At 37.9% G+C, this 25,453-nt stretch overlaps 1 protein-coding gene across 1 annotated transcript in view; it reads right to left on the bottom strand.

Annotated features, from left to right (window-relative positions):
* Nucleotides 1-25,453, bottom strand: part of WDR49 (WD repeat domain 49) — a 139,191-nt gene that overhangs the window by 40,275 nt on the left and 73,463 nt on the right. Inside the window, 4 exon segments of the mRNA XM_089909919.1 lie at nucleotides 1,037-1,111; nucleotides 1,114-1,145; nucleotides 11,385-11,524; nucleotides 14,635-14,799. Coding sequence (XP_089766045.1) covers nucleotides 1,037-1,111; nucleotides 1,114-1,145; nucleotides 11,385-11,524; nucleotides 14,635-14,799 — 412 coding nt within the window.

The raw sequence follows: 25,453 nt of genomic DNA, 5'->3' as shown, positions 1-25,453 counted from the left end.
CAGAAGACAAGAGCTGAGCGGGCTGTACTGATGGTGTCTTTCTTGGGATTTGGAGAGAGAAGAGAGTAATACATGCTGAACTCTGTAAACTGCCCGAGGATGATGGGTTTCCATGGATTAGCTGTCCATGGGAGTAGACTTCCAGCAGCGACATTGCAAATTCAACTGCAGAGTTGGCCCCCCAGAAGATAATCAGGCAAGTTCTGAAAACAATGAAACTTTAAATGTAGATAGAGCAGGAAACCTTGTATTGTAACACTTCATAGATATCCAAGCTCTTTTCCTATAATTTTTCATTCCTCTTAATTGATGACATTTCTGGTTCTATAAAAAGAAATTAGTCTGTCAAAATACAGACTTGATAATTTCATGGTGCAATCTGTCTCTATAAATTTATTTCTTTGGCTGGAAATGATTCAGCAATTTCTGATCCTCTTTAATATATCATGTCAAAGTATGCCTGTAGATCCTTTCAAGAGCTTGGATTTATAGACGTTTCATGAGACCAGTCTTTAACCAATGTTATTTAGACTAAATTGTGCCACAGGGTTAATGTGTTCCCATTATAAAATATCTGAGTACCACGGAAGTGTGATTTGTACCCAACAGCCCTAATGCTGCTCCTCAAAAAAGGACAATGAAAATAAAAGCTTGTATTTACTGATGAGCTTATTGTGAGCACTGGGTTAAACCCTTACACAGATTATCTTGTGCAATCTTCACTATAAACCAAGATACTGATATATTATTATTAATCAGAAAAAATTATAATTTAAGAGTTTAAATAACTTTCTCCATATGAGGTAGTGGCAAGTGGTGGAACCAGGATCTGAAGCCAGGTAGCCAAGCTCAGGAGCTGACGGTCATAACCGTTATCACCCAGCCCTAGAAATAAGGACCAAGAGTATCTCTAAGGGCAAGGACTGCTTCTTTAAGAAATCTTTTCATTTTGCAGTTGAGAAGAGCCTTTTTCAAAGTGAATGAGGCAAAAAAATACAATTTTCACAACTGATGGTCAAGTGAAGGTTCAAGTAACCTGTAACAAGAATTTGTGAAGGTAAAAATGCAGTGCGTACGATATCATTACGGTGTTGTACTCCTCCCTTCCATTTTCAGGCTGGATGAAAAACTGATTGAAGTTTTTACTTAGAGTAAAACAGAGTAATAGCCCTAGTAAAAAAGGATATAGCACTTAGCTGTGGATATAAAAGTGATATAGATATTGAGTAGCCATCATGCACTTGGATGGTGTGATTTGAGAGGTCTAAAAGATGCTGCTGCCCAAAATTTTATCCCTACTTGTCATCCATAAGGCTGAATCCCCACACTGAACTTGCTTTTGGATTCTCTCCTGAATTCTCTGGCAAATTATAAATATTTAATAGCAGAAGGTTAATCTTCCTTTCATAATCATTAAACCAACCATGCATGCATCTATCAGATTAATTATCCACAACCAAGACCCTAAAACAAAATTTCTCCAACATGGAACCACCAAAAGGTTTTTGACAGCAACAATAAAAAAGGGTAGAGTCTGTGGGTCCTTTTTCATACAGCATCTTGAGGAACTATATTTGTGGAACACTTGAAAATGCCACTTCAAAGAAATGGGATGGAGGACAGATATGTTTTCAACAGAAACAGTAGTTTTGAAAAGGTCAGTACTCTGGGGCACTTCTGGTGAATTTGAGGACAGACCAGAAAAGACAGAGAATGAAATGTCTTGTGCCTGGTAGGGAAGGGAGGAGCCTAAAGTTAAATTGGGGTGGCATCAAAATATGGGGCCACCGTGTTTCCTCTTGATTGCAACTCTGGCTCCCAGCCTCTGGTAAGCCTCTCCCTCCTTCTAGAGCCACACACATTTCAAAGGAGCATTTGTAACCCCAGGCTTGTTGTCTCCACCCACGTTCTCTCTTCACCTTTCTGAAATCTTGCTTTCTATTCCGCCCATGCTAAAGGTCTCCCAACTGCCCTGCCAGTGTAACTAACTCCTCACCCTCTGATGGATGTGAGTTTGTTCCTGGAAACTCTTCTGTTTCCAAACACCCTGCTTCTCTTCCTGCCTCCCCAACCTTTCATTCCTTGTACTCTACTTCACCTCCCTTTTCTCTATTTCTCTTGTTAATGTGGACATTACTCACTGTCATTCCTCCACTCCCCTCTCACTGCTCAAAAGGGCTTGTTCAGAGACTTTGTACACCACCGTAATTTCCAATCTCACTTCTGTACAAATGGCTCTTAAATTTACCTACATTTAGAACTTTTTCCAGTGTTGAGCCACTCCCACTTGACACCTGACAGTTCCATTATAGTTTCCATCATCAACACATCAAAAATCCAAATGTTTCATCTTCCCTCCACAGGAGGACTCCCTAAATTCCCAAAATTGGTTAATAGACCAGAATTCCACCTTCCCGCATGCCTTTCTCTTCTCTAGTCAAATAAAATACTCAGATTCTTCCTCTGTGATATGTTACATATTCATTCCTTCCTTTTTATTTTAAATAACCAATGACAGCTTCCTAGCTCAGCACTCACTAGCTCATGGTGGAAAATTTTTAATAGCCTCTTAACCCATTTCACTGTTTCTAGGCTACACATCTCTGGTACATTCTTCATCCTGCAACCAGATTAATCATTCCATTCAGGAGCTCTTAATATACATTCATTCTACAAGCATTTCTTTTCTCCTTGGAAGTCCCTGTTCATGGTGCTACAGGGGACAGAGCCATGAACATAAAGTGATTAAAATGCAAAGTGAAATGTGCTAAGTGCCAAGGAAGTACTGACCAACTGCCATGGAAATCCAGGTGTAGAAATCACAGAAGGCTGAGTGAAGGGGTTATTTTTGAGCTGGACCATAACGGATGGGTAAGATTTGGAAGAGGAAGTCGCTCTAGGCAGAGTGGGGAAACAGCATGATCAAAAGGTAAGGCTAAGGCCCTGTTAAAAACCATTTCTTAGTTTTTTCCATTTCCTACATGACAAAATTCAAATGTCTGGGGGCCTGTTATTCAAGATCTAATAATATTTGGATCCAATCAACTTTTTTAGAGTTTTTCCCTTTATCCTTCTATCCTTGGTTTTCAAAGTAAAATGTGAATGTCCAGCTATTTGAGAGGGCTACTAGAAGCCACAGGGTAAATATGGCATGCCTTCCTAAGTGTTCATTTTACTCAAAGGGTTTTAGGGAAAATATTTTTATATTAAAAATAAAGATACATCCCACTACTGGGCATATACCCTGAGAAAACCAAAATTCAAAAAGAGTCATGTACCAAAATGTTCATTGCAGCTCTATTTACAATAGCCCGGAGATGGAAACAACCTAAGTGCCCATCATCAGATGAATGGATAAAGAATATGTGGCACATATATACAATGGAATATTACTCAGCCATAAAAAGAAACGAAATTGAGCTATTTGTAATGAGATGGATAGACCTAGAGTCTGTCATACAGAGTGAAGTAAGTCAGAAAGAGAAAGACAAATATCGTATGCTAACACATATATATGGAATTTAAGAAAAAAAAATGTCATGAAGAACCTAGGGGTAAGACAGGAATAAAGACACAGACCTACTGGAGAACGGACTTGAGGATATGGGGAGGGGGAAGGGTGAGCTGTGACAGGGCGAGAGAGAGTCATGGACATACATACACTAACAAACGTAAGGTAGATAGCTAGTGGGAAGCAGCCGCATGGCACAGGGATATCAGCTCGGTGCTTTGTGACAGCCTGGAGGGGTGGGATAGGGAGGGTGGGAGGGAGGGAGACGCAAGAGGCAAGAGATATGGGAACATATATTTATGTATAACTGATTCACTTTGTTATAAAGCAGAAACTAATACACCATTGTAAAGCAATTGTACTCCAATAAAGATGTTTAAAAAAATTTAAAAAATAAAAAAAAATAAAGATACATGAATTCATGAAATAGAATGTAAAATTCACCTGGATTTTATAGATAGAATGCAAGTTTTCAAATAACTTTCTTGCTTGTAGGAGGTGTTTTGAGCTGTTAGGATTATTCAGAGGCTGTTTCTGAAGCACATCTCAGGTTCAAGCCAAGCAATACTCTTACTGCTCTCTAAGTATGCTTTGCATTTCTAGCTGCCTTTTTTTTTTTTAATTTATTATTTATTTATTTATTTATTTAATTTATTTTTGGCTGCGTCAGGTCTTAGTTGCGGCATGCAGGATCTTCGCTGAGGCATGGGGATCTTTCGCTGTGGGTCGCCGGCTCTTCGCTGTGGTGGGTGGACTTCTCTCTAGCTGTGGTGTATGGGTTTTCTCTAGTTGTGGTGCACAGGCTCCAGGGCACATGGGCTCTGTAGTTGTGGCATGCGGGTTCCAGAGCTTGTGGGCTCTGCAGTTTGTGGCACGGCGGGCTCTCTAGTTGAGGTGCGTGAGCTCAGTAGTTGTGGCGTGCAGGATTGGTTGACCCGCAGCATGTGGGATCTTAGTTCCCTGATCAGGGATAACCCGCGTCCCCTGCATTGTAAGACGGATGCTTTACCACTGGACCACCAGGGAAGTCCCCTAGCTGCTTTGTTTTTATTCATGATGGGTTCTTCCATTCCTCCATGGATTTCCTTTCACACACAGACCCACATCTACCTGTCTACACATCCATTTTTAAGTCTATCTTGTTCTGTAGTCTTTCTTAATAACTAGTGCTGAAAGAAATATTTCCCTCTTCTGACCTCTTACATCATTTGCAGTTTACTTACAACATTTAATTAATATTATATAGTCTCTGCTCCTCTGCTAGATTGTAAGCTCTCAGAAACCAGGGATTGTGTCTTATTCTACAACCCTCAGTGGCAATCATAGTGACCTACACATATTAAGTATTCAATAAATATTTGTCAAATGAAGGAAGGAAAAATTCTCTGCTCAGATGTTACCTCCTTGGGTAAGCCTTCCCTGACCACCCAAGCTAAAGATTCTTCCTTGAGTTTCTCACTCTTCATCTATATCATTTTTCTTTATTACATTATCATTATGTGATATTGGGGTCTTTACCTATTTGTCTGTTTCTTTTCTGTCTCTCCTACCATAAATAGGCGCTAGAAGAGCAAAGACATTGTTTTTTCCCCTCAGCATCAGTAGTGCCTAGAATAGTGCCTAGAAAATAATAGGCATTTCATAAAAACTTGCTGAATCAATATATGAATTATTTTATTTTTAAATCAATAATTTAATGTTACCTTAGTATTAATATAAGGCTTAGCAAGAAAAGATAATATAAATAAGGTAATTTGCAGTTCTGAAATTGTCATTAATCTCATAATAGTTTTATATGCATATATTTTTAATTTTCTCTCTACCTATTGGTAAGTTTGGCTGAAGAGGTTACCTTTTGGGAATGGAGAATGTGAGGGTGGGAGTGAGAGAGAAGTGATCAGTCCATATCTCTTCTATTATCTCTCAGACAAAATACAATGTCAGATGTCTTCTTTGCCAAGCTATCCATATTAACTAGGTATATTTAGGGAGTACCACCCAAAGGCACAAAATCCCTTTCATAAGATGGTATAAAAAGCCCTTCTGATATTTGACCTTGTGTGTCAAAATGGTGAGAAACTAATTAGCTGCCACCTTTCCCTTGAAACCTAACCTGAAACTTTCATTTGAAATGACAGTTATCCTTAAAATACCTTCAGAATCCACACTGTATTTCTTACTTTGTACATTTCCAAGATAACTATTTTTTTTTAAGTTTGTACTTTTGCCAAAAGTAAAATTGAAGTGCAGAATGAGCCCATTTTTAGGCCATTTTAGGAGTCTGAGAGATTTCTTTCTGACATTGAAGGAGTTTACTAGCTCCACTCCACACCTCACATTTGAAATCCTGGGAGTACTGCTACCGAGTCATTGTGTCTTCTTGTGATGCCAACCTTATCTCTAATTCAGAATTTAGATATGATGAGCAACTCTGTGAAAGCAAAATTTGTTTACCTGTCCAGGGCAAAAATTTTTTTTAATGTTTTAAAAAACAATCTCTTTTAGGATGAATGAGATAGGAAAATAACTTTTACCAAAACTTATCATGTAGAAATTGTCATGGTGAGAACAAAAGAACACAGTCAACTATTTGTTCCCTCGGAGATTAACTGTTCATGTTTTGTTAGTCCAGTGATCATAAGAACGTATCCGTGTTCAATCCATTGCTTTTTAGGCCAAAAGGATTATCTCCAAGATAGAGAATGAGGTCAAAATAAATCAGTTCATTTTTATTCTTTTTCCTAAAATTTGCGGAGTCCAATTTTGGATACTGAAACTGTCACAAAATTAGTTTTGAGGGTTATTTGTGAATTTCAAACATACTCGCCCCCTCCTAGCCTCCAACAATATTATTCAGAATAAGTCACAACTTTGGAAGTTTTCATTCTGATTCTTATCCTAATAATAGAAACTGATTGAGTCATATATAAGATTGTGTATAGTTCCCTAGCAAGGCAATTATTAAGAATTTAATATCTTGTGATAGATAAGTTTTATTGTTGAGGAACTTCAAATCCCTAATCTCATTTCCCTTAAAAATACTTTTAGAAATAAAATTATATCAACAGCTATTTACTGACCATTTACTTTTTAAAGGATGCTACTATCAATCATATTTTCAGAATTATTTGAAATTATATGAAAGATTCTCTTTTTATTTGTATAAGTCTAGATATTTTACAGAGATAAAACCTTCATAAAGAGAGGTTTCGCCTTTAACTAAAAGAAGAGAAATAAAGTGGGGAAAACAAAGAGCTTGAGTTTATTTCTACAGAGAGTTGCAAATACAGAATCATGGAATTTTAGGGCATAAAATTAAGATAAAAATAGGATCAAATCTTAAACTATTATGATTATTTATTTGATTTCACCAGAACTATACATATTAGATGACTACTTTTAACAAATGCAAAGGTAATTGATCATCTATTCACTTAGTTTTACCAACATAAATATGGCTAGGTATTTAACCAGGTATTTTTTAACTGACCCTATGTCAATTCACAACTTTGTCTCTAAGCATATTTTGCTTAAGGTGGTAAGAAACATATTTCTAGAAGTTCTGAATTTGGGGCTTCTTTTTTCTGATGGAAATATTCTCTAGATATGAAAGGTCATATTTCTAAATAACCAGCATGGGCTCTCTGATTCAGGCTTTGCTTAGGCCCATTTCACAGTGACATTTTCCATATCTTGCCTTGTATGCTTCAACTTCCCAACTAGAATGTGATGCCCTTGAAGGAAGGAATCCTGCTTCTTCACTTTCAGTCCATCATTGTTCCTAACTCCATGTTTTCCATCTAGGTGCAGTTTAAAGATATTTGTGGAAAGGAAAGGGGAAAAATCATGGTAAGCTAAAATTCTAAGGTACTGTTAGGTTGATAAATGTGTGGGTTTTTAAGTGTTTCTTCAAGTGCACAAAACTGATTCGTTAGCTTTGACATGACCAACCTACTCATTCATATTATTTATTTAAAAGAATATAATTGATCTCCCAAGATTTAATGACTCCGTCTGTAACTCAGGAATGGTGGAAAGAGCATGGACCTTGGCATAGAATTCTAACTCGGCTGCCTGCTAGCCTTGGCCAGGCTACCCAACCTCTTCAAGCCTTGCCTCCCTCTTTGTGAAAGAGAATTGGTAATACTTAGCTTTCTGGCTTACTGTAATGAGAGAATAGATTTGAATAGCTACTCTGCTTTCCTCTAATTCGGAGTGTAATTACTGGGTAATCAATCTCTCTAATCCTCAGATTCCCTGTCTATTCAATAAACATTAATTAAGCCATTCAACAAATATCATTAGGCATCTAATGAGCCCCAGAAACTATATATATATATACATATATATGCTTATTAAATGCTCAGTATATATATTCTTAGGTTAAATAAAGTACAGGAAACTAAATAACACAAAGACAAAAGGGGGCATATTTCCGCCCTGGGCGTAAAGAGAAATGTTCTGATGGAGAAGATATATGAATGAGACTTGAAATAGGAATAAACATTAGCCACATGAAGAATATTGGAGAGAGTTCTAGATAAGGGGAGAGAATAAAGGCATGGGGTTGAGAAACAGTACGGTTTGTATGGGAACAGTCTGACAGCAGGTTGTTATTTGAGTTTGGAATGTACACAAGAATGGGTGAGTATGAAGCTCAGAAAAGTCCAGGCCAGAGGGCGTTTCGTGGGTTTTCTTGTAGACACTTTAAAAAGCTTTAAACAGGGAAGTGACATAGACAGATCGCATTGTAGAAAGAAATCACTGTAGAAATCATTAAAATGAGCAAATCTATTTAAGAGGTAAAAGGGAAGCATTACTAGAGGAAAGGACAAATAAGAAGGCTGTGACATTCATGTATGTAGAAATGATGCTCTGAATTATACAGTTTAGTAGTAATAGGAACAGATGTGAAAACATATTTAGAATATAAAATAGATAAGGCTTAGAGACTACTTGGTTGTGAAGTTGAGTGAGAAGGGAAAACCAAGATGGATGAACAGGATGTCTAGCAATTAACTGAAGCTCCGAATCTAAGAGAAGAAGCAGATTTGGGGAAAGGGAATGAATAATACATTCAGTTTAGAATATGTAGAATTGGGGGTTGCAGTCAGACGCATCCAGGAAGCAAACGGATAAGTGAGCTTGGAGAGAGAAGAGCTGAAGATAGAGATTTGAGATATCTATAAAATATTGCCTACCTTCCGAGAGGAAGCTAAGGATTAAGTTAGATAGTGTATGTAAAGTGGGTAATGCTACAAAGCACTATGAATAAAATAAATTGGATGGCATATTTATGCACCTAACTCAATAAATGTAATTTCTATTCCATCTTGGGCAGAATTATCCGATCAATTTCTTTATTTAAATAGAGCCTAAAGTTAAAGTTACAGTATAACTTAACAGCCTCCTCTGGGTTTTAAAGAAAGCTTAATAAGCTGACGGTCAATCTTCCAGTTATTTCTTCTCAAATCACTAAACTATTATGGAGTTGGCTTAATGGACCATCCTCCCCAAGCCAGAACCAAAAAACCGACCTGTTCTCTCGCCTCTTTTGCTAAATGCCTCTTGGTTAAAAAAAGACCCTGCGAAGATCCTGCAAAATCCATCCTAACGTAAGACCTTCTACTTAGGAAATATAATTTTTAAATTCGTCAACATGAAAGTAAAACAATATAATTGAGAATGCATTCATTCAACTTTCAATTCCAACCACAGGGATCCAAGTCCTGACAACCTTGTGGAAGATGGAAAAGATGGAGGAAAATGAGAGGAGTGGTAAGTTTTCCTCCACTCATTTCAATCCTTCCAAAAATTCCTCCCCAAGATTATAGAAAGTGACCACCCACCATGTTGGGGAAGCTAGTAAAGTAGTCTTGTTCAGGTTTCAGAGGTGGCACTAGGCCTCTCTCTGACCAGACAATGACGCTAAAGCTGGCTGCATGCCAAACTGCTGAGGTACACCCAGGCCAGCAGGGGTGGCACCAGCATACATTGTAAACCATTAAATAAAACAGGGAGTAAGTCATGGGACTTCTTGCACCTTGAGGGTCTGGCCAGCCCCCGGGGGCTCAAGGACATTCTCAGACTTAAGAGTTAAGACCAAGGCATTTATGACAACAACCAGAGCTGCAAACTTCCACGTAGGCTGATCGTTATCAGCTTGTGGCCTGGTGCTAAAAGCTGGGCTCCTTTGGGTGGCAAACTGAAGTCTCAGCAATGGAGTGGACGCACCGCCTGGGACCTTCCCAAATGGGACTCCAGATTGCTGTTCAAGGGACTTCCCAGCGCTGCTTGGATCTGCATGTAGCTGCTTCCCCAATTCGGTGATGTGTAAACCTGTCTGTATCATTCTTTCTTAGTTAGTTATACTATTCTTTTCTTAATTAGTATACTGCAAACTTTGTTAATTTAATAAACTCTCTCTAAATTCTTGTTTGAGTGTAGAGTGGTTATTTTGCCAGCGAATCCTACTAACCTTGAAACCGAAAGTGAGGCTTTCAGCAAAACACACCAATACAGATCAAATCATTGGGTGTTCTTTTAAACCACTTTTGAATGACTCTATATATCTAATCTTTAAAAATGTCCCCCTGTAACCAATTAAAAAAACTCACATTTGATGCTATTTCTAGCCATGGATGTATAAAAAATATAACTAAGAAAATGGTGTGTCTCCATAGTTTTGACTAACGTTGATTAAGTTTTAAAGTTCTTTTCTGTTACATTCAAAATTTAAAGTGACTCAGCTGTATATTACACATCTACCCTGCCATGATATTAGAGAACTTCACTTATTCATTGCCATAGGCTAATTATAGAGATCATTAGGCCGTAGTCTGCTGGAGTGGTTATGAGTCATTGATGGATCATGATTGCTCCCAGAGATGTGAAGAAGCTGTGTCTTTCAAAGGTGGGGATGATTAAATCAGTTCTTAATAGTATGTAGAATATACATGCTATTAAGAGCTATAATGAATGAACTATACTTTCTTTACTTATAGTCAAACTACCCCTGAAAACTAAGCTGTGTGTGTGTGTCACTATATTTTCTAGTCTGTGTTTACATTTACATTAGGCAAAAGCCTTCCCTGTGACTGATAAAAATCCCCAAATAAATACTGCTGGTTTTCTAGGTATAAAATCTGATTTAGTCCTACTTCAAACCATTAAGATCATATTTCTATAGTGAATAATCTTGTGCAAATTACCTATTAGAGCAATATTTTGTGAACTGTCGAATTTACGGACAATATATTTTCAAAACACATCACACTTTAATTTTCCTAGTGCTTATACAATGCCATAGAAAAGGCCATTTATGATCCCTTAGTTCTCTCAGGAAAAGAGGAAAGAAAAGTAATTTTCCTTATAATGAATGGAAAAATTGCTCCTTGAGAACAGTAAGTGGGCTGTGAAAGGCCCTTCTCTGCACTGATATGAAGGAGGCGCTAACATAGATTTCAGCAGGCTGTTCCCCTCTTGTGCTGTCATTTAAACTAAGTAACAAGAGAAGAAGGAATGAGTTCCTTTTACAGTTGAAGGAATGCAATTTATACATCAAGAATTTATTGACTATAAAATTTGGGAAACTTTTGGATTTAATCCCCAGGAAGTGGTATTATGTTTCTATCTGGAATGGTTAAAGAAGAAGATTCCCAAAGCCAGGAGAAAGCAAATGTAACACTTCTCAAAGCCACTCAAACTACGTGATCATAAAGTATTTTATTCACAAGCATTCAGTCAATTCCAAATAGAGTTTCACTCACCTAGGTCACCAGTGAGTTAAAGACGCAGAATCAGTCAGGATTTCTATGTTCTTTTTTCCTTTAGATTTTGATTTAAATAAAACTTTCTCCTTTTACCTTCCTACAGTTTTGCATGAAGCACATCATACCTGTCCCAGCCTGTAACCAGGATTTTCTTCTTAAGAACCAGGATGTGTGAAATATCCACAGCTCCCTCTTGCCCAACATTTAGTGTGTGGTGACGATAGCCATTGAGGTCCCAGACCTTCAAGAGAAATAGTAAAATCAGCTTTGAGACAAGAAAAGAAAATGTCTTCTTCAATGAGTACATTAACAGAGTGTAATAGGATTATTTTACACGGTTTTGTTTACATCCTGGACTAGGGTTGATTCACTTGAGATACATAATAATTAAAGAAAATCCTCTCACCATTTGAATTTAGCTATTATATTTATTACTCATTTTGTAACCTTATCAGTCTATTCTAATATTGTTGATTCAAAGACTATAAATAAGTGTATATTTTTTAGGGGGAGACAATACAAAATCATGAAAAGCCACATTTTGGAGTCTGTCAAAATCCTGCTTCTTTCTCAAAGTGTCTTTCTAAATTTTAGTTTCCTCATTTATGACACAGGACATTTACTCTTCAGGCATGCTTGGAATTTTAAACATCTAATACAGAGCCTGAAATACAGTCATCATGTCCTAGGTTTCCTATCTTCTGCCAATAAAACCTCCTGTTGACAGTGCGAGCCAGACCCAAGCCCACAGAAGCACAAGCAATTCCAGTTTACCTCCTCAGGCAGTGGGTGAGGATGTAGACCTGATGGGTGTACTTTAAGAGAGAAGGTCATTAGGTCACCAGCAGTTAAAACTAAGCCCTGCTACGAAACATTATTGGTTCATCATCAAAGAGCAAGTTGGCACCTTCTATCAAGATTAAAACACATATACACTTTGCCTCAAAAATTCAACTTCTAGAAAATCATCACACAGAGACACTCATATGTATGAAATGACATATTTTGAAGGATATTCTGGATGCTTTGTTTACAAAAGCTAAAGATTTAAATCAACTTAATTGCTAACAAGAGACTGAACATCAGAATATGGAATATCTACAGTAGCATATAATGTAACTATTAAGAAGAATGAGTCACCTCCAAGTGTCCAAGCTTTGCCCAGAGGCGACCAGCTATGGAAACTTAAAGCAAGTTGCTTTATCTCCTTGGGCTTCAGTTTCCTCCTCTGGTATAATAATAGTACCAACCACGTAGAGGTGTGTGTGTGTAAAGTGCTTAGCACAGCGCCTGGCTCATAGTAACCATGCGATAAAATTTAACTAACATCATTATTGCTGTTGTTTGCATTCATATGAATCAATGTCCAATACAGGAAAATGCAGAGCAGCATGGACAATGGACTCTGCCACTGAGAAAAAAATGGTGCTCATGGTCTAGAAAGATGTACAAGAAACTAGTACCACTGGTAGCCACAAGGGAGGAGCTGGGAACAGGGGTAAGAAAGAGACTTTCTCTTCACTGTATATCCCTTTTATGTTTAAAATTTTATTGTGTGCATACATTATTCAAAACAATTAATTTAAAAACAGACACTTCGAAACCGTGACAAATAGGGCAATACTTTTAAATCTTTGATTGCATAGGTACTGGGTTTTAGATTCTAAATTATAAATGAGATTGGAAAATATCATTCATTCTTGTTTCTTCATAGAATATGTCCAGCGCAGCTCAACCTTGATTTATGCATCCTACATACCTACACTGAAATTGTCAAAGTTCAGAATTCTGTTGTGCTATTGTGATAAAGATAAATGTACCTTCAAAAGCTGTGACTGTAATACTAAATTCACATTAACTTCTAACATGTCAAGGCTTGAGCTGAGACATTGAGGGGTATACATGCTCTTCACCCACAAAAAAGTATTGTAAAGACCTGACTGTCTCCAGATCCTATCAAGCTGTGACCCTTCCTTAGCTGGGACCATTTTTGCAACCATCTACAAGTCTGCCCTATCCTAGACTCTATGACCAGTTATTCCCAAGATAGGGATAAAAATAATCTAATCCATTCCCTTCATTTTTCACTTCAGCCTTGTATCCAAGGACTGGTCAGTGGGATTCTCACTTGTTCCTTTTGCCTAAGCCACTGTCTAATACTCCAGTTCCAGTTATTCTTGTTTTATTCTACCTTGACTTATTAGGATTGGGATTATCCCATTACCTTCCCACATTTTACCAGTTCTCCCATGAACTAGATTACTTTACTTAAACACATTCTCCCAGTCCATACCTCATGCCATTACCCTTCCCAGAGGCCATGTTCTGCTGATTTCTAGAGATTCTCACTGCAACATGCTTCACACTGACCACTGCAGCCTGGAATCTCCCGGAATACTTGCCCCCAACTTCCATAATATTCTACCTACATATCCAGGTAGCTTTCCACTAACCTCCCATGCAGCCTACCTGAATGCATCTTACAACCTAACACAGAAGGTACATCTAATTAACAGCCTTCTGACCCCAGTTAGGACAGAAATTTGAGAACCATTCAAAGCTTATTCAAGAAACTGCCTTCTGTTGCCTCAGAGTGTCACAAGTCATCTCTCATCCAACACTGTCATCTCTCTTGAAGCTGAGAACAGAGAAGATTCACTGGTAAGCATGATTTCAGATTGTAAGTATCTAGTTTGGCCTGAAATTTTGATCACCTTTGCAAAGTAAAATACCACTTTCCTCCCAGAAGAAATTAATAATAGTTACAAAATTTAAAAACTGAGAGGATGAGATAGTGTTAGTTTAGGATGGATAATAAATAAAACTATGATTGTTCTTCCTGCTTTCCTTCTTTACTGCCTTATTACCTTCACATAAAAATGCAGATTACAAAATGGGTAACTTCTAAATATTCATTTTCCAAAAAATTTACATCTATGCAATTTTTAAAGTTTACTTACTTGCCCTGATTTCTCATTTTATATACCAAAAAGAAAAACAAAAGAAAGAAAGAAAAATGAAAACTAGAGACATTAGCTGAAGCACATGAAAATTATTCAGGCTTCTTATTCCCCAGAGTGGTCCTCTATGGCTTTCTGAAATAAGTAAGCCAAGTTGTGTTTTGATTCTAAATAATTTATTCAGAAAAACCATTTATTCATTTTTCCTCAGAGGTTTATTTTCCTAACAGCTTTGTTATTAGATGGTTTGGGTTATTTAGCTCTTCTTATCTTCTCATCTCTCTTCTTGAAAGGCCAAAAATACCAACACAAATATAGCCAAAGCTGTGTCTCCTCACACAATATTTTAGCCCCCTCATATCTGGATAGAAAAGCGTCACTGTGTTCGCACCTTTACAGTCCCATCTGTGCTGCCAGTCAAAAGCCGTGTCTCATTTGCATCGAGGGCCATTGTGCTGATTTCTGCATTGCCATGGCAACCAGTAAACTGTTTGATTTTCTGCCCAGTGTCTATCATCCAGAAGGAAATCGTCGACCCCGCATCAGTACTGATTACCTACAAGAAAATAACACTGTAGAGAAATTAAATATAGTTCCAGAATCCACCATTTTTATTTAAATAAAATATCCAGCCTGTGCATTTCCACCAGTGAGATTCCCCCAACAGTGACAATTTCGTAATGTATTTGCTTTCTTTTTATTAAGCTGATAACATTTCAATTTCTAGGCCAGAACTGAGGTAATGAAGTCATGATTCTCTTTATCAGAGAAGATAGGAATCTTCTTTCCTTACTCAGCTTAGTGTCTAGAGGCCATTCTGAAATCGAATCCTACTGAAATAAACTTATAAATCTTTCACATTTAGATGAGAAACTTGATTTTATCAGTCATGATGTTCCGACACTATTTACTATATGAAAAGAAACCTTTTATTATATATTAGCTTCCATTTAGCATTCAGAAAATAAAGCACTACCAGCCATTATGGGGAAAAGTTCATTTCAGCAAGTTGCTAGAGTTACTGCTTCTAATGCCATTAGTCCCTTTTTTTCCTCAAGGTGCTGTGTATATTTTTACAACTAACACAATTTTTGATGGGTCACTACAAACAAAGAACACAGGAAGGTTAAATATAAATCTGCATATACACTCCAAGAGGAAGGCAACCAAACAAATGCAAGAAGGGATAGGATTATATATAATAGTTCCATAGTAAGAAATTTAATAGTGTCAAGTAGACTGCTAATTTCAGCTCTAGGTATTTAGGCATCCTTTAAGAGATTTATAGGTTAAAACTACCTTGCCCATATGACTTTCGGACCCAAAGGCATGAAAGAAAAAACAAAAAAAACACTAAACATAAAAATGTGTAGATAGAAAGTTGCCTGAAGCAATATCTAGATTTTAAGAAAATTTAAAGTGCATCTTTACCCACTTAGGTATTGATTACCAATGTATAAATATAAAAGTATTAAGAATATGTTAAAATGTCACATTTTCATAATTAAATGGGTTAAAGTTTATCAAATATATGTTCGGAAGGCCTGGATAACTGGCTGTCATACATGTATTCACTCATTCATTCACTCATTCATTCACTCTACAGGCATTCACTGAACGTCCACTGGGTGCCAGCTCCATGGGGGCAGTGGGGCTTCACTGATGCATCCCTGCTCTCAAGGGGTCTATAGTCTAGGCTTGTACACTAGAATCACTTTAAAAATCACAGTTGTGTACCAGACCAGAGACTCAGACTTGATTGGATCAGGCAGTGGAATTTTTAAAGAGCTCTGCAGGTTATTTAAGTATGCAACCGGGTCAGGTACTACTGGGCTAGAGGGAGAAACAGACAAGAAGTAAATCAATGCCCAACAATCCTACAAGTTTAGAGGTATCACTCCTGGGTGATCTGGGGGCACAGAGAGTAAAACCACAAATCCATTCATTGGAGTGGGGAATGGGGATAAAATGTGAGGAGGATCAATCAGGGGTTGAAGATAGGAACATGTATTTATTGAGTGCCAAGCCCTTTACACCCACTACTGCATTTGATCTTTAAAGAAACTCTGTAAAATTATGTTATCACCCTCTCTCTACCAGTGATTAACTTGAGATTCTAATCAGTTAAGTACCATTCCCAAGCTTATATAACGAGGTTTGAATCCTGGGCCTTCTCTGACAGACACATCATAAGGCCTTCCTCTATTTCAGCATCCTACCCCAGATAATTAAGAGTGATGAGAAGACAGAACTTGGAGGCTATTCCAAGCATGAGAAACAGTAAGAAGTGTAATGGAGCCAGAGTACAGACGATGAGATAAATGGTGGAATATCAGGTGAAGAAGCAAACTGACGACAGATATTTGAAATCCCTAATGAGCAATGCCAGAGAATAATGGGTAGTGTGTATTGTTTTTCTTTTAAACTGGGAAAGGGTTCATGGCTTTCATTGGTTATCAGTGGCATGTATGACTCAAAATAAAATTAGGAACAATCTCTTTGTTCTTAATAAGGAGGAGAGAGATATTGCATTTTTGTTGGTTGGTTTGTGGAGGTACCTCTGGCAGCAGTGTGGAAAACAAACAGGTTGTGAGAAGACCATTTAGAGGCTGCTGTATCAGTCCAAGTGCAGATGCTCACCTGAGACAGTAGTCCCAGAGGTAAAAAAGAAGAGGAGGGATTGAATGAAAGGGTCACCGTTTAGCAATCTTTATGCCTCAGCAAAGAACTGATCGTGAGTGTGGGAGTTCTCACAGACCTTTTTTCCCCTGATATTACAACTCTTAATCAGACAATTTCTTAAATGATGTAAAACTATGTCTATGCCACACATTTTCTCTCTGTGAAATCAAAAGTAGCTTCAAAGTTTAATTACCGTTATTAAGCTACAGTGAAATTTCTAGAACAAAAGACCTGGATCTTCATAATAATGTGACCTAACGCTTTAATTATCATTCCATGTAACTGTGCTTCTATTTGTTTTGGTTTGTGCAATATGCATGGTGGCTAAGCACTGGCTCAAGCCAGCATGCCTGAGTTTAAATGTCAGTGTCTGACCTTGGATTCATTACTTAATCTCTCTAAGCTTCAGTTTCCTCACCTATAAACCAGAGAGAATCATTGTCACTACCTTAAACCATTTTTAAGAGGTTGAAGTAAGCTAATATTTGTAAAGCATTTAGCACAGTTCATGGCATACAATAAATGTCATAAAAGTTATCTAGCGTTACTATCCTATTCAAGCTTAATCACCTGACCTTTTATTTGGACTCATATCCCTTTTCATAACCGAATCAATTTAAGAAAAACATTTAATGTCTTGTTTTCTTCCAACCATGAGAGTGAATGTAGACAGCTACATTTCAGAAACCAGCTTTTAAGATGTACGTTGAAATTTAAAATTATATCACACTTGGAATTTTCTCACATAACTATTTAAGAATTTGGATTGTATTCATTAAAGATAAAGCCATGAAAACATAATATTCCAAGCATGAGTAAAAATTCTGATAGTCATCTTTCAAGAAAAGGTTAGGGGATTTTATGATTTCAATTCAAAAAGCGTTTATTGAGCATCTATTATATGCTAGGCATTTCAGTACTAAAAGATGGGTATTCCCTGATAGAAACAAAAAAGGCAAAATAAAGTAAACAATGTTCAAAGAAAGACTTGCTTACTTGTTTAAGACTGGCATCACGCACATTACAAAGCATTTCATCATCCACTCACCACTTTTATCTAATGTAGACATTCGATCAAGAATTAGTAACCTCTGCTTTTTGCTATTTTGCACTCTCCCTCCTCTGCCTTACCTGGCTAAACCCCAACATACTGTTCATCACTTTTCAGCACTTTACTCATTTCACAATTTCTCACGAAATCGGAATCAATAATGACAACAGTGTACAGCCAGTCAGATTTCATTTTATGGCAATCTACCTTAAGGCTCAGTCTTCAGGAAAACAACGTGTTGAAATGCAAGGACCGACTATGTCACAAACACACACCTGGTATTAACCAGAATCTGCTCAAACTATGACAATATCAGAATACAAGAATAACAAGGCAGGTGAAAAGATGTTCAATGTCAAGTGAGAGAGGAGGGCGTTTACCATCACTTAGCAGATGAAGTGGTTTGACTACAGGACCGTGAGCACCGTGTTTTTAGCAAGCTGTTTTCATCTGCAATAAACTCCAGGAATAAGTATTGGCGTCATATTTATATGCCACATTTTGATGATACCAAGTCCCTTTAAGTTTTCAGTTTCCTCTTGGCTGCTTCTTATCAGATGAGACCTTAACCTTTGAGGACAGGGCCTTGGCGTCTGCAGAGCAGAAACGGCACTTTCCTAATAACTACACTTCAGTGCAAATGGACCCTGTGAGCAAATCGTTCTGATGGAGGCACGCTCCACCTTATGTACCTGAGTTAATAACTGTTTAGGAACATATGGGTCTTTTTTGTCTCTCTCATCTGAAGCTGTCACAGCCAATCAGACAATTCTAAGATATGTGAGGCTCTATCCATGTCCCCTAATTGTCTTTTTGCTATTCCAACAAAAATAAGCACTTCTGTTCTCTTCTATATGCATCTTAAATTCTAGGTCTAAGCAAGAAAAACCAAAAATTGCAGCAGCAAATATTGCTGGCTACCAAGGGATCAGGACATTTGACTTAATTGCTGTTTATAATTTTATTTTTTTAAGTCAGTGCTGTTTGTGGTCCCATAATATAAAGCAGGTTGTCTCCTTTATTTCTATTTCGCATCAAATCTCTAGAAGTTACTTACCAGTAAGTAGTGAAGTGAGGAGAATGATAATATCTCAGAGTACTGGTACAAAGAATTCAAATATTTTAAGGCAGCCATTCTCTATTTATAAATCTTATTTGTCAGAATATCACTTCTTTGTAGATTAATTTGTAATTGGATCTTTCAGACTCATTCCTTTAGTTTGTCAAACCCCTACCGTATGCAAGGCACAGGATCTAGGCATTGGGGATCCAAGAGTAAAATATTCCTGCCCTTATATTTAGTGAGGGAAGAGGGGAGAGATGCAACTAAATGAGAAGAAAAGCATGCACACACACACACACACACACACACACACACACACACGATGTTTAGCGGTGATAAGCGTTATAGAGAAAAATATAACCAAGAAGGAGGGAGAGATCACTGAGAGTGGGTGAAAAGCTGGGGGCTCTGGGAAGGTTTCCCTGAGGAATTATTTGAAGAAAGACACAGAGGTCAGGGAGGGAGCCATGCAGATACCTGGGTGAAGAGAGTCCCAGGAAAAGGAAACAGCAACACAAAAGCCCTGAGACAGAGTGTCCTTGGTATGTTCAAGGACTAGAAAGGAGGCCAGCAAGGCTTAGGCAGTATGAATAACGGGAAGGACCACGGGCTGTGACCGCCTGTGATCATTATACAGGTGCTCAGAACAGTCCCCCAATCAGTAGGCACCCACAGGGATTAGAGTATGAAGTCAAAAAGTATCACTTCCCTTTTTTGGGGTAATTTTATTTAGCTTTTACTCCCGCTTTGTTCTATGTATCTTTATACCTTTATACATAATATTCTTTGTCTTTCACAGAAAATCTACACAGGAGGTATTATAATTCTTATTTTACACATAAGAAAACATTGCTTAGAGAAATTCAATTACTTGCTCAATGGAAAGCATTAGGAACTCTGACTCTAAAACTTCACCATGTCCCTCCTTCTAAAAAATTGCTAAGAAAAACTACTTCAAAAAATAGTTGAGACTGCATTGGACTTGCAGGTCCTGGTGCTGCAAGCTTGGAAGTTGTCACTCCATCCTAACAGTGAGTAAAAACCTGGAAAAGCTGAAAGATCAACAACTCCTCTTAGATCACTAAGAGAAGTGAGGTCACAGGGCAGATCACTGCCCTCCAAATTGGAGAGACCAACAGGCAGATCGAGAAAATCACAACCTACCAGAGCAGAAACTCATGAACTGAAAGCTCCCCAGGAAACAGAGCCAAGAGAGGAAAACCTGAACTGTAACTTACGAATCACTGGAGGCTCAAAGTGGATAAGTGTGAGAGTTAAAAATTCTGGGAGCTGGTGATAGGGGAGCCTCCACAAGTTTATGAGTTTTATTTTGAGGTTATGGACCAGGTTCTCCCTATAAATATTAGAGAAAAATCCCCTCATGCTCTGGCAGGGTCAGAGGGAAGGGAACAGCTTCAAAATATGTCAGACAGCTCTGTTCTTCTTAACAAGGTCTGCCCTCGGGAGAAAATGTTTAACAGAGCCTAACTTGCTGGGGTTTCATCAGAGCCTAACTGATAGCCTTCTTGTTTCACCGAAGGGTGGAAGACAACTGAGAAGCATAGGTGAAGTGCACAGTCCAGAGGCACAGGCTCACTAAAAGACTGCGACCTAATCACAGAACTACAGAATACTCCCACCCCCGCCACCTGGCCACCACATCTCGAAAGGCCTGTTTACGTCAGTCCCTTTGGCCCAGCACAACATGTCCGACTATGAAGAAAATTTACAAAACATACTAAAAGGCAAAATAACATAGTCTGAAGAAATAGAGCAAGCATCAGACTCAGCCATGGCAGAGATGTTAGAATGATCAGATCTGGAATTCAAGACAACTAATGTTAATAAGCTAAGGGGTCTAATGGGTAAAATAGACAGCTTGTAAGAACAGATGGGTTGGGTAACATAAGCAGAGAAATGGAAATCCTTAAGAAGAATCAAGAAGAAATGCTAGAGCTAGATCAAAAATATGGTAACAGAAATGAAGCATGCCTTTGATGGGCTTACTAGTAGACTGGATATGGCTGGGGAAAGCATCTCTGAGCTTGAGGATAAATCAGAAACCTCAGAAACTGAAAAGCAATGCGAGCAGAGACTGAAAAAAAAAAATACAGTATCCAAGAACTGTGGGACAACTAAACAAGGTGTAACATTCACGTAATGAGAATACCAGAAGGAGAAGAAAGAAAGGAATAGAAGAAATACTTGAAACAATAATGACTGAGAACTTCCCCTAATTAGTGTTGGACATCAAACCACAGATTCAGGAAGCTCACATAACACCAGGAAGGATAAATGTAAAAAAACTACACCTAGGTATATCATATTCAAACTACAGAAAATCAAGGATAAGGAAAAGATCTTGAAAGAAGCCAGTGCAGAAAGATACCTACCTTACCTACAAAGGAACAAAGATAAGAATTACACCCGACTTCTCAGAAAACATGCAAGCAAGAAGGGATTGGAGTGAAATTAAAGTGCTGACAGCAAAAAGTCACCGACCCAGAATTCTGTATCCTGCAAAAACAACTAAAAATAAAGGAGAAATAAAGACATTCTCAGACAAAGAAAAATTGAGGGAATTTGTTGCCAGTAGACCTGACTTCAAAATAGACTAAAAGACGTTCTTCAGAGAAAAGAAAATTATATAGGTCAGAAAATTGGATCTACAAAAAGAAAGGAAGAATATTGAATAGGAATATGTGAAGATTAAAAAAAAACTTTTGTTTTAACCTTAATTGACCTAATAGGTAACAGTTTGCTCAAACCAATAATGGCAACAATGTATTAAATTATATATTTAATATGTATTATGTATATACATAATGTGTAATTATGTATATAATTAAATTATGTACTTAAGGGAAATGAATGACAGCAATGATACAAGGGACAAGAGGGAGGAATTAGATTATTTTATTAGTATAAGGTACTAACACTACCTGTGAAACAATATAGTGTTATTTGAAAGTAGACTTGGATTAGTCATAAATGTATATTGAAAACTCCAGGGCAATCTAAAGAAAGTTTTAAAAATATATATATATGACTGATAATGCTAAGAAAGGAAAGGAAACAGAATCATTTAAAATACTCAATTAAAACCACAAGAGGCAAAAAAAAATGTAAAAGACAAAAATAGGAGCAAAGAATAAGGGCAACCAACAGAGAACAGTAACAAATATGGTAGATATTAATCCAACTCTATCAATATTAATCCAACTGTATCAATAATCACTTAAAATGTCAAAGGTCAAAATGTACAAATCAAGTCAAATTGTCAGAGCAGATCAAAGATAACACCAACTATATATATGTAGTCTAAAAAAAACCCACTTGTGGGTCTCTTGTAGACAGTATATATATAGGTCTTCTTTCTGTATCCATTCAGCGAGCCTGTGTCTTATGGTTGGAGCATTTAATCCATTCACATTTAAGGTAATTATCGATATGTATGTTCCTATTACCATTTTCTTGTTTTGGGTTTGTTTTTGTAGGTCCTTTTCTTCTCTTGTGTTTCCCACTTAGAGAAATTCCTTTGGCATTTGTTGTACAGCTGGTTTGACGGTGCTGAATTCTCTTAGTTTTGCTTGTCTATAAAGCTTTTGATTTCTCCATTGAATGTGAATGAAATCCTTGCCGGGTAGAGTATCCTTGGTTGTAGTTTCTTCCCTTTCATCATTTTAAATATATAGTGCCACTCCCTTCTGGCTTGTAGAGTTTCTGCTGAGATATCAGCTGTTAACCTTATGGGAGTTCCCTTTTAAGTTATTTGTTGTTTTTCCCTTGTTGCTTTTAATAATTTTTCTTTGCCTTTAATTTTTGTCAGTTTGATTACTATGTGTCTCAATGTGTTTCTCCTTGGGTTTATCCTGCCTGGGACTCTCTGTGCTTCCTGGAGTTGGGTGGCTATTTCATTTCCTATGTTAGGGAAGTTTTCGACTATAAACTCTTCAAATATTTTCTCAGGTCCTTTCTCTCTCTCTTCTCCTTCTGGGACCCCTATAATGCAAATGTTGTTGCATTTAATGTTGTCCCAGAGGTCCCTCAGGCTGTCTTTATTTCTTTTGATTCTTTTTTCTTTATTCTGATCTATGGCAGTGAATTCCACCATTCTGTCTTCCAGGTCACTTATCCATTCTTCTGCCTCAGTTATTCTGCTATTGATTCCTTCTAGTGTATTTCTCATTTCAGTTATTGTATTGTTCATCTCTGTTTGTTTGTTCTTTAATTCTTCTAGGTCTTTGTTAAACATTTCTTGCATTTTCTCGATCTTTGCCTCCATTCTTTTTCCGAGGTCTGGGATCATCTTCACTATCATTATTCTGAATTCTTTTTCTGGAAGGTTGCCTATCTCCACTTCATTTAGTTGTTTTTCAGGGGGTTTATCTTGTTCGTTCATCTGGTACATATCCCTCTGCCTTCTCATTTTGTCTATGTTTCTGTGAATGTGGTGTTCATTCCACACGCTGCAGGATTGTAGTTCTTCTTGCTTCTGCTGTCTGCCCTCTGGTGGATAAGGCTATCTAGGAGGCTTGTGCAAGTTTCCTGATGGGAGGGACTGGTGGTGGGTAGAGCTGGGTGTTGCTCTGGTGGGCAGAGCTGCTGATGGGTAGGGCTGGGTTCTGTCCCTGTTGGTTGTTTGGTCTGAGGCAACCCAACACTGGAGCCTAGCCGGCTCTTTGGTGGGGCTAATGGCCAACTCTGGGAGAGCTCACACTAAGGGGTACTTTCCAGAATTTCTTCTACCAGTGTCCTTGTCCTCATGGTGAGCCACAGACACCCCCCCGCCTCTGCAGGAGACCCTCCAACACTAGCAGGTAGGTCTGGTTCAGTCTCCTATGGGGTCACTGCTCCTTCCCCTGGGTCCCGATGTGCACACTACTTTGTGTGTGCCCTCCAAGAGTGGGGTCTCTGTTTTCCCCAGTCCTGTTGAAGTCCTGCAATCAAATCCCACTAGCCTTCGAAGTCTGATTCTCTAGGAATTCCTCTCCCTTTGCTGGACTCCCAGGTTGGGAAGCCTGACATGAGGCTCAGAACCTTCACTCTAGTGGGTGGACTTCTGTGGTATAAGTGTTCTCCAGTCTGTGAGTCACCCACCCAGCAGCTATGGGATTTGATTTTACTGTGATTGCACCCCTTCTACTGTCTTATTGTGGCTTCTCTTTTGTCTTTGGATGTGGGATATCTTTTTTGGTGAGTTCCAGTGTCTTCCTGTTGATGATTGTTCAGCAGTTAGTTGTGACTCCGGTGCTCTAGCAAGACGGAGTGAGCGCACATCCTCCTACTCTGCCATCTTGAACCAATCTTCAAAAAAAAATTTTTAAATCAACTCCAACAATGCATCAGAAGAATTTGGTTGGTTCAACTTCTGAAAACTAATTAATGTAAACCAGGGGGCCCCAACCCCTGGGTCTGTAAGGAACCAGGCTGCACAGCAGAAGGTGAGCAGCGGGCAAGCAAGCAAAGTTTCATCCGCTACTCCTCATCACTCCCCAGCACTCACATAACCACCTGAACCATCCCCCACCCCCACCCCCACCCCATCCGTGGAAAAACTGTCTTCCACGAAACCAGTCCCTGGCGCCAAAAAGGTTGGGTAATGCTGATGTAAACCATCATATCAATAGGCTTAAAAAGAAAAATCACATGATTATATCAACAGATGCAAAAAAAAAAAAAACCCATGACAAAATCCAACACCCACTTATGATTAAAAACTCTCAGAAAAATAAGAATAGAGGGGAACTTCCTTCACTTGACAAAAAATATCTACAAAAAACATGGAGCTACTATCATACTTAATAGTGAGAATCTTGACTCTTTCTTACTAAGGTCAGGTACAAGGCAAGGATGTTCCCTCTCATCACTCCTTTTCAACATTATATGGAAGCTCTGCCTAATGCAATAAGACAAGTAAAGGGGAAAAGGCATAAAGGTTGGGAACAAAGAAATAAAACTGCCTTTGCTAGCAGATAACATGATCCTCTATGTAGAAAATCTTAAAGAATTGACCAAAAAAATCTCCTGGAGCTAAGAAGCGATTATTGCAGGATTGCAGGATACAAAGTTAATATACAAAAGTCAATCATTTTCCTATACAGCAGCAATGAACAAGAGGAATTTGGAAATAATACCACAATACAATTTACATTAGCATCCACAAAGCTGAAATAATATAAATCTAATAAAATATGTAGAAGATCTATATGAGGTAAAGTAAAAAACTCTGATGAATGAAATCAAAGACTAAATAAATGAGAGATATTCCATGCCCATGGTCAGGAAGACTTAATATTGTCCAGATCTCAGTCCTTTCCAAGTTAATCTATATGTTTCATGCAATTCAAATCAAAACCCCAATAAGTTACTTTGTGTATGGATATCAACAAACTGATCTAAAGTTTACAGAGA

The sequence above is a fragment of the Delphinapterus leucas genome, chromosome 4 (genome assembly GCF_059928025.1).
Source record: "Delphinapterus leucas isolate spDelLeu-1000000601 "Yukka" chromosome 4, BTC_Dleu_Yukka2, whole genome shotgun sequence".
In the NCBI taxonomy this organism is placed as follows: domain Eukaryota; kingdom Metazoa; phylum Chordata; class Mammalia; order Artiodactyla; family Monodontidae; genus Delphinapterus; species Delphinapterus leucas.
The sequence above is the reverse complement of the archived record's forward strand: the minus strand, read 5'-3'. Positions and strand labels throughout refer to the sequence as shown.